Source organism: Larimichthys crocea, unplaced genomic scaffold (genome assembly GCF_000972845.2).
Source record: "Larimichthys crocea isolate SSNF unplaced genomic scaffold, L_crocea_2.0 scaffold453, whole genome shotgun sequence".
In the NCBI taxonomy this organism is placed as follows: Eukaryota; Metazoa; Chordata; class Actinopteri; family Sciaenidae; genus Larimichthys; species Larimichthys crocea.
In genome coordinates, this window is record NW_020855905.1 from 141,237 (window position 1) to 151,601 (window position 10,365).

Below are 10,365 nucleotides of genomic sequence, written 5' to 3' on the forward strand. Positions count from 1 at the left end.
TTTCTCCTCCCAGATTCATTCATCTGTCTTTCATCCCTCCATCGAATGTGTTTTTGGGGGGGGTATTTGTGGTGGTTATTGGCGAGGTAGCGTCCCACCGTCACTCTGTCAACTTCCTGTCTGAGGGATTAGTCGTCACAATGCCGGACAAAGGAGAAGGCACAAACCGTCTCTTGGTCTTTTGTCATTTGGACACGACTTCTCAGCCTTTCTGTGCCCTTTGATGTGCATCCCACGCTTCTTTTTACAATCTGTGTGTGTGTGTATTCCCTCCTTTCTTCCAAGTTCAAACTGACCCCAGGATTGTGTGTGTGTGTGTACATGAGTTTGCCATGTCGTTTTCTGTGTTTAAATGTTGTATTTGTGAGCTTTGTGTGTGTGTGTGTGTGTGTGTGCAGCCTGTGTGGCTCCAGGCCCTCATGCGTCAGAGGGTCTTTCTCTTTCTGTGGCCCCTGAGCAAACATATTAAGAACTACCTTATCACTGCTTATACAGCCAGGGCCACACACACTCACATGTTAAATACAACCCTAAACACACACACACACACACCACATTCACAAAAAGATAGCTTTGACTCCAAACACACAAAGCTCGCCGCCAAACTCCCCAAATGTCACCGATCCATCGAGGAGGAAGAGGCGGTGCTGGAGAGGCTTTCAGCTCAGTCATTGGTTGATGCCAAGCCATCAGTCAGTCAGTCACGGGCAAACTCGGGTTTATAAAGGCGAGATTGGTCGGGTAAAGGAGAGGGAACGCATCCAACATACTGTTGACAAGCCTTCTTCAAGAGGCGCATCCATGGAAAATGGACGGATAGACTAACTTTGTGATATAGACAAACAAGAAAGATATTTAAGTGTAAAGTCGTTGAGAGGACGCGGGGCTAACATAGACGAATACCAGCATCTGGTTGAAGAAAAGCTTAGAAACTTCTTGACCTATCACAAATGAAGAGGTTTTCCAGTATTTTGGAATCAACAAGTAACTAAAAGGACTCGAAACGTCAGAATCTGAGGTCTCTGAAACAACCTGTTTGATTTGAGACCAACAGGCCAACTTGAAAATCGTCTTAGCTGATGTCTACACCATCTGCAACATCTCCGACATCAACAGAATGAGTTGAGCATTAGAAGGAACAGCACAGTTTAAGATCCCTTTCGAGAGACGTCTGCTTGGAACAAAATCCTTCACAAGGAAGAAGAAGTCAACTCACCGTCAGTGATAATAGTTAGGGCTACGTAACTAACTTCTGTTCTTTTCAAGTGCTTGCTAACAGTCGCCATGTTTAACAGTGCAGTACTAGTGTCTGTGATGAAGGTAGCCATGATGACGCTGATGATCCTTGGGATGGGAGTGGAGTCAGCACCCACCGAGAGAGGTAAGGAAGCCGGAACAGGCAAGAGCAGCTAATTCTCATTGAAATAGTTGCTGAACTGAAAACCTTGGTTAAGGTTAGGGAAGTATGGTTGTAGTTTAACAAAGCAAGTATTTATTGTTGGTCTTTGATACAAACTGGGATACAGACTGTCTCCCATATGAAAGTTGGACCCACATAACCTCCCCCACCCTTAATTTCCACGTCACTAGATGAAGCACGCATTACCTCCTGAATTGGCGCTGATCATTGGCCAGCATGAGTGGGATTCCTAGGATTCCGGAGTATAAGATGATCGTGTATTAAAAATATATCATCAGCAGCATAGAAGAGCTTTTATGTCGAGAAGTTTGAAGGTGGGGCTGGTGGATAAACCTGTAGCAGCTCTGAATTTCCCATCACAGATCTGTACATAATGTTTACCTCTATTTCACTATGCTGCAACTTCATTGCCAATCCTTAATCCTTAAGTTGCAGCGCGCAAAAGTCTAAAAACATTTTGAACGTTCTTTGACGAATTGTCCAATATAGCAGATTTCAGCAGGATTTATCAGCAGGCAGTCTCGAATTTCCAAACTTTCAGCTCTCCTTCTCTACAAGTACTGTCAAGTTTAGTTAATAGATAGACATTTTGGCAATTTGTTACCAAATATTCTTCATATGAGGGAATGTAAAGCACCCTCAGACTAAAACTTATTTTAAAAACAGTTATGTTGTTGGTTCAATATATAATAATAGTAAATTATAAAAAGAATTTTGAAAAAATGGACCATGTTTTTAGCATGTAGCTGCTATCATAAGACTAATGAACTAACTTAAAAACCAATGGTTATTATACCAGTAGCATTGTAGCCGGATGTTTCAAAATGAAGTTTCTTTCAAATATTAGACAGGTTACATCGTATACTTACTGTGATGCTATGACTCATTAAGTGCTTGATCAGTTCAAGAATATTTATCTAATTAGTTACGTTAGTGTCACCCCAGATATTAATATTATAGACTTCAACAACTTGAACTGGACCGTCAAAACATCATCCTGAAAGCATCAAAAATGTAGACTTGGCTCGTGTGATTGGACGACTTTTCCAGTGTGACCAGCTGACATTCCTTTCAAACACAAACACACTGAGCCGCATTGTTGCAAAAACTCCCAACGTCATTATGTACACACATAAACACAACTCATACAACTCTTATGTCACAGCTGAAGGTCCCATGGCAACGCTTCTAGCAACCAGCAAAGCGGTGGAATCCCACCAAAATACAGTGTGTTTGTGTGTGTAGGACTATTTGAGGATCATGTGTATGCAGAGCATCAGCAAATTAAAGACCTGAACCCAGACAGCTTTCTCAGACCAAGTCTACTTTAATCTGAGTACTTGAAATGCAGATTTATTTACCATTACAATGGATAAAAGTATAAAACTTTAAGTATCTTTAGCTTCTCCTTGACCTTTCTAGAATGACTTTTCATAAAGGGGAAGGATTGTTTGCTGACCATGACTACATCATCATACAAAATCATCAAGTTCCACCCCAATATAACATCATATATTTTTTTCCCAGGCTTTGTGAAACCTCCACATCCTCTTCCCAGTCTTGCTCATGCATCAGCTGTACCAGAGAAGTCTCCAGCACTAAATCCAAGCCAGTACCTGAAACACTGGTTTCTGAGTACCAAAGCAGCCGGAGTGGACTCGAGAATCACTGATGGAACTACTACAGGGACTATCACCGCTGGCATCAGGGCAGGACGATTCAAGGCAAACCCCAGCACAGCTGGTCCGGATAAAAGAGCCCAGATGCTGAAGATGATCTCAGCCCTGGAGGAGCTGCACAGGATGTTTAACAGCACACTGAGCTCACGGATCACCATCATGCCACGAGGTGGACTATTTAGTGTCTCTTTATCTCCACATAAACACAGGACTGAGGCACCGTGCCGCTCTCACTGAACAATGTTTTCTGTTTTTCATTTCAGCAAACGGCAGAAATTCAGGGAAAAAGAATAAAGCGGTAAGTTCCTGTAAAATATTTGCATCAAGAACTGACACCAAACAATCCGGACGCCAACAACTGAGGGTGTTGTTTCATATTTAAAGGTTTAAGGCAGTACTTGGTTTTTCAATAATCGCCTCCTCTTCTGTCTTTTTTTTATCTGCTGCTGTGGTTGAAGCTTCCTGCTGCCGAGGGAGGGGCGAAGCCATCCACCACCGTGGCCCCAGCAGTAGTCGACAGCACTGCGTCCAGAGCGAGCGCCGACGCCATCGTCCCCAGTCTGACTGGTCGAAACTTCAAGAAGTCCCTCCCACCGCAGACCAAGAAGACCAACAAAAGAGGTGAAAGTCAAGGGTGTGATTTAATTGCAATAATGCAAACTACATCATGATTCTGATTCAACTTATGCATAAAGATCTTTACAAATGCTTGTTTTCAAATGAAAAAAATGTTTAACGTGTACTTTAACATGACTTTCTTGCAAGTGTTGGAACTGTTTTCTAACCCTATGTTCTTCTCTGTCTCAAACAGTGTGTTTCTGGAAGTACTGCTCCCAGAACTGAATGTCTCTCCCTCAGAGTTGACCTTTCTACCGCTGATCTTCATCCTCCTCTCCCACCCATCGTTACTTGAAATATAATTACCTGTCTTTTGATTTTGGAATGTGAAATACATTTCCTTGAATTGGTCAGTTCTAATTTCTTGTTGTGGTTACAGGCTGACGAAGTTAAATGAGAAGACTGACAAGGCTATAAACTCATGACGTTAAATATGAAGCTGGAGCCAGCAGCTGCTTAGCCTAGCTTAGCATTAAGACTGGAAACCAACATTGCATTGCCCAAGCAAGAAATTGCACATACCCCCTGTAACAAGATCTTACTTAGTGAGCTTTAAAGGTGGATTTTCTTACTTTTGGACAGAGCCAGGCAACCTGATTCCCATTCTCATGCTAACTGACTGACCATTCACATACAACTTCTTGGTGACTGAAGAAGACACGACTGCTTTGACAATTTGCCATTTTTACACAGGTTTTTGTCATTAAGATGGTGGACTTTGTTTGGACTTGGCTAGGCTACCTGATTTCTGCTGTTTACTATCTTTATGCTACACTAAGCTTGCTGGTTGTAGCTTCTTATTTACCTTAATATTATTGGTCTAAAAATTTAGGATGTTAAACATTGCAGATGTTGTCATATTGCTGGAAGTTTGCTTTCACCCACCCATCCATCCATCCATCCCTCCATCCAGCCTTCCTCTCCTCTGGCTCTTCTGTGCCCTCTGAGCACTAGGAAACTGTTGCCATGACACCAGAAGGCCCTGAACACCCCTCCAGCCTCACCCACCACACCGGCGCCAGCCTTAACTCAGACCTTTTCATTCACTCGTTAATTAACAAGACTGACCAATCAAAGAAGACGATGTGTGCTCATGTGGGCACATGAAAACCCCTGTTAACCCTTCATTTTCCTTATGAGACAGACACATGTCGTTTGTTGAATGTGTGCGCCAACTTCAAAATAAAGCGGATTTCTAGCATGGCAAAAAGCCGCTGTGACAATAAAGATTGATATTTTATTTTCATACAGATACACTCTCTTTAGTTGTTCATTATGCAGACAGACTGAGGTCAGAGTGACACACCTTTAATCCAAACAGTAGTTTTACTTCACTCATCATTCATTGTTATTACAAAGAGATCTGCTCAGCCTGCTTTCTTCAATCTTTGTGAAATAAGTAATATATCTATGGTACGGGGGCCGTGAAGTGCAAAACACAAAATGTTTTTTTTACTTTTTAATTTAATTTGTGAAAGGTTGGTTGCAATTTGTTGTTCTCCGACTCAGCAAGGTTTAACTTTCTAGAATTTGTTATGCAAAAATATAAAACTGAGGCGCACACACCGCACCATTTACAAAACAAGGTTATGGTTCTGAATACATTTCCCACACTTATGCAGGAGCTTCTGCCAAGATTTTATTATTAAATTTATTTTGCCAATATGTGAGTTTTTCACAGTATAATGTTTTGATAATTTGTACCATATATATATGTATACATATATATATATTATTATATATAATATATATCTTATATATATATACATTGTAATGTTGGAGTTTAATTTTGTTGTTTGTTTTGTGTTTTCTTAAGAATATGGTTTTATTTGGTTGAATTAAATGTTGTGTTTTGCACTTCAGGCCCACCGTAGTTACAGATGTGTATTAACTGCTAATTCATCAACTGTGGCAACACAGCTTCATTTATATACTACGAGTGACTTCATCATTTGCAAAACATCTGTATTCTTTTCACATAATTCAATTGAATTTTCGAAAATCTGTGAGTTTGAGTTAGAACATCTACCTCCACGTCAAATCACGTACTGGTTGCTAAATTAAAATCACTTGCTCTAATATTAAAATATCAAAACCTGCAGTTTCAGACACACCAGCAGTGAACCAGGACAAGATCTTAAATGATGAACTTCGAGTAATTCATTTATCTTCCATACAGGTCACTATATTGTTTTTTGTACTAGAACTAAAATACTACTGTTTGAAATGTAGCTTTACTCAGAGTTATTAGTTCACCGCAGCACAATATGAACAGAGGGACATTCCTCCTCTGGATGTTTCTATGGTAATTGAGCTGTGTGTGTGTTTACTGTCTGGGGTGTGCAAACTGTGGGTCATTACATTCAGTGGGTTTCCACAGAGGTCACTCTCGCTGTCACCCCGGTGATGAGTGTGTGTGTCTGCACATGTTCGAGTGTTTCGTGTGTGTATTTGTATGATAGGCCTACCGGGTCGTGCTCGTCATATATGATTTATTGATTTTAAAAAATCAGTGAAATAACAGATTCTATCAGTAAAAACAAACAGTGAATTTTATTATGTGCAAGAAAGCTAATGTTAGAATGATATAGGCCAGGGGTCGGCAATTAGCGGCCCGCGGGCCAAAACTGGCCCGCCATCAATTATATCTGGCCCGCTAGATGACGTTGATTTATTTTAAAATATATATATATTCAATTAATCTGGCCCGCTCAGATGACGTTGATTTATTTTAAAATTATATATCTTTTTAAATAATATCTTTAAACCTCATGTTTCCTGTCAAAATACAACAATTCCACAGATTTCACAACATTTATTGAAAAGTAGCTGATAAGTAACGTGACAGCAGCCAGCAGAACATCCTCGCAGCCTCTTTACTTGACGCACAGGTCGAAACACTAATTCGCACGTGCGTGCGCTGTAACCTGTGGAAAATAAAAGTGTCCTGTGGCCCTCTTGTAATGGACACGTGAAAAATGTGTTTCATTAAATGAAAAAAACAAAACCAAACAAGGTCGGCTCAAATATCAAATATGAATGGAATGCACCTCAGCGGCAGATCTGCGCTGCTGTTATACATTAGTTACGGCAGGTTGCAGTGGGTTGTAATAACCACATAGAAGCAAAATTAATCATTTTAATTAAATTTAATTAAATTAAATGCAATTTCTAAGTTAAATAACGTTTATTTTTTAATATATAGAAAAAATAGAACCCCCCCCCCCCCCCCCCCCCCCCCCCCCCCCCACCGGGTCCAAACTTATTGCCGACCCTGATATAGGCTATATGCTGCATGGGCACCATTAGATTTCTGAAGGTGTGCCGTGGTGTCTGGTATTAAGACGTTAGCAGCAGATCCTTTAAGTCCTGCATCCATGTATCGGACTTGTTTGTCCCGCACATCCCACAGAAGCTCGACTGGATTGACATCTGGGTCATTTGGAGGCCAAAAAAGTAAAAATGATTCATCGCACCTTTTCTATCTGTTCTTTCCGCAGTTTGAGCTACAGTAGCTCATGTGTTGGATCGGACCACCAAGGCCAAGCCTTCGCTCTCAAATCTTGCTGCTTGCATTTTGCTCGTAACACATCAACTTTAACGACCAAAATGTTCACTTGTGCCTAATATATTCCACTAGTGACAGGTGCCATGATGGAAAATCCAAGATGGCCGCGCGCACACGTCAGTGGTTGTGTTACTCTCTGGCTGTGTCCGAAATCACTCACTCCTTCCCTACTCCCTACATAGGGAAATAAATGTAGTGGACTATATAGTGAGCTTAACAGAAAAAATGTTCGGACCCTTTCGGGACACTTCTCTTGGCGCCGGTAATTCGTCATTGCTGTTCGCACATTAAAAACGTACCACATTAATGTCGTCTCACATAATACTTGTCCATTTACTACTGCATTTTTATTAAATTAGAGTCTTTGATTGCTGTCCTGTATGTTTTTTTTTCGTGTTTGTTTTTTATTTAAGCATCCTCCTATCCTCTCATCCATAGAAAAAAACATGCACCGTTTTTTAGAAAAACTCATGTAGTGCCTATAAAATGCCATCTACTGTCAGTCTGGCTGTTTGTGTTTTATCCATAATTCAATTATTTACTTTTTATTACTTTTTTATTTCAATGTATTTCCTTTCCGCGCCCAGAGAACTTCTGGCAATGCATGATGGGATATCTTGCTTCGGTTAGTGACCATCGGATGTTCACTACATTTCGCGGTGAATTGTGGGATACATGCAGTGCACTTATAGTGGGACACTAAACATTCGGACACCACTACAAAATGGCGTGGTCACTATATTGGTTAGGAGATGATTTCGGGACACAAGCCTCTGTCTTCGTTTGTTTTAAGTGTTTTAAGCATATTTTAAAGGGCTTTTAAGCGATCTTAATGATATATCATCAAGTTTCGATCATCCCTTTAAAAAATAAAAACCTCTAAACGTTCTACAAATGACATTATATTGCGAGTAGTAAGAAGCTGCAACTGAAGCGCTACCACAGGTAGCCTACCTGTCGTCACCTGTCCCGCTCCTGTGAGCTGGTTTTCTTTGGACTCGTCCGGGCTGTGATCTGTGCTCCTGCTGCCACTCAGGTGGTCCTCCGCTGTGGGTTGTGGCTTCGCCGAGGGCGGCTGCTGCTGCTAACCACAGGTGTCTCCGGACTGATCTTTGGTCTGCCTGTTGGCTCTGGTTGTTGGATCCGGGCTGGATCCTCCTGAGGTCGTGAGCTGCTGTCCACCGTGAAGCGGTGTTCGGCTGCCAGAAGCTACTGCGCCTGCTGCCCGTTGGAGCCGACCCTCTGCTGGAGCCGACCGGCCCTCCGTTGGAGCCGATCCTCCGTTGCCCGCTGGCCCGCCAGGAGCCTTGGCCACCGGCCGTTGAAGCCCGCTGGCTTTAGCGGCGGGAGTCCGTTAGCCACTAGCTGCTAGCCGACCAGAGCACGTTGCCACCAACGGACTGGAGCCTGCTGGGCTCCGGGCGCCTTCTGTGTTTGCCTTCCTTCCTTATTTAATGTACCTATAGATAGTAAAAAATTAAGCTAATTTTTGCACTGTTTCTTATATTTTCATTTGCTTTTGGTGGGTCGTTTTTGTCGAGCTGTGGTGGTGGGGTGCATGGACACGCCCCCCATACACCTTTGGGTCCTTCCAGGTCAGTGACCTGCAAAGACATATATACATAGACATATATACACAGACATATTACATAGACGCCGCATTGAGCGGGTTGGTCGTTGGTCGCGATACGTCAACGGGTCCGCCATATTGGATGTGGCAATCTCCCCGTAACAATACTACAAGGAAATGGACTGAACTTCATAAAGCGCCTTTCTACAAAGTTCTTTAAGTTAATGTCTCTTATAAACCCATTCACACACACCACTAATATATCTGGAAACAAACAGGCACCTAAAACAACGTATGTGTAACTTTTAAAGTGATGATTATAAATGTTTACTCCTTATGTAAGCACCAAACCAACGTATGTATTTTCTATATGCTGAGTGTTTACAGCTACTAATTGTGTGTAAACACTGTTACTGTGATGATAATATTGAAATATTTATATTAACATTTAATCTGTGTCTATAATAACCAGATCCTGAAATGTAGATGTGACATGAGGGTTTTCTGAATAAGAGCACTACACGTGTACATACATACAACATACATTACACACACCCACACACACATATATATAAATATATAGATACACCACCCACACACACTATATATATATACTTTAAAAGTACATACGTGTTTTTGGTGCCTGTTGTTTTCCCAGATATATTAGTGTGTGTGGAATGGGAGTATAAGAGACATTAATTAAAGAACTTTGTAGAGAAAGGGCTTTATGAAGTTCAGTCCATTTCCTTGTATTAGTTTACCGGCAAATCTGCCCGATCCCATATGGCGGCGGCGACGTCGACATACGATTCAGCGCTCAATGCGGCGTCTTTGTATATTGTCTATGAGGGGACCGGCACCTGGTCATTAGCTGTTGATAAGTTGACCCAACATCCAGTGCTGTCCTGCTGCATGCCGGGAGAAAATCATGTATCTCTTCTTCCTTTGTGTGTATATCTGTCTTGCAAAGACAGTTTCTATATACACAAAATCTTCATTCACTGGCCTGGTAAATTTCTAGTATTCATGACAAGGAGTCAACTTCCAATGTAAAACGGAAATGTTTATCCTCCATCTCCTTTTATTATCAGGCAATGTTCAGCCTAACCCAGGCCCCTTTCTGAAGATCTGAGTACCCCTGATGATTTCAGGCCAGTCAGGCCTTGGGCATCTTGCATCTGAATGTCCGGAGCCTGCTGCCTAAAAATTGATTTAATCAAGATCTGGGTACAGACAACTTAAAACCGATATTCTTGTGTTGTCCGAAACTTGGTTAAATAAATCAGTTCAGATCAGGATATCTCTATAAATGGTTTACAATGTATTCCGCGTGTGATCGTCCCAGGAAAGGCGGAGTGTAGCCATTTATATAAAAAAACAAGTTCATGTATGCTACTCTTTCTCATTCTGTATCCCATTAGTAAACAGTTAGATTTTTGGCATTGAACTTGAATTCAAAGGAAAACGTCCCTTACAGTCAGGGCTGTTATAGGTCTCCCTCAGCCTGCAG

At 41.6% G+C, this 10,365-nt stretch overlaps 1 protein-coding gene and 1 long non-coding RNA gene across 2 annotated transcripts; one reads left to right on the forward strand and one right to left on the reverse strand.

The window, feature by feature from the left end:
* Positions 1-762: 762 nt before the first annotated feature.
* Positions 763-4,991, forward strand: urp2 (urotensin II-related peptide). Its single transcript, XM_019267840.2, has 5 exons — positions 763-1,381; positions 2,948-3,268; positions 3,363-3,397; positions 3,558-3,720; positions 3,911-4,991. Exons 1-5 carry the CDS (start codon positions 1,285-1,287, stop codon positions 3,940-3,942), a joined length of 648 nt encoding a protein of 215 aa, XP_019123385.1. The 5' UTR covers positions 763-1,284; the 3' UTR covers positions 3,943-4,991.
* LOC113745100 (uncharacterized) lies at positions 3,566-9,782 on the reverse strand. Its single transcript, XR_003461979.1, has 3 exons — positions 9,710-9,782; positions 8,240-8,889; positions 3,566-3,673 (listed from the first exon to the last, which is right to left on the reverse strand). It is a non-coding gene; the product is annotated as an uncharacterized LOC113745100 (long non-coding RNA).
* Between the last annotated feature and the right edge of the window lie 583 nt (positions 9,783-10,365).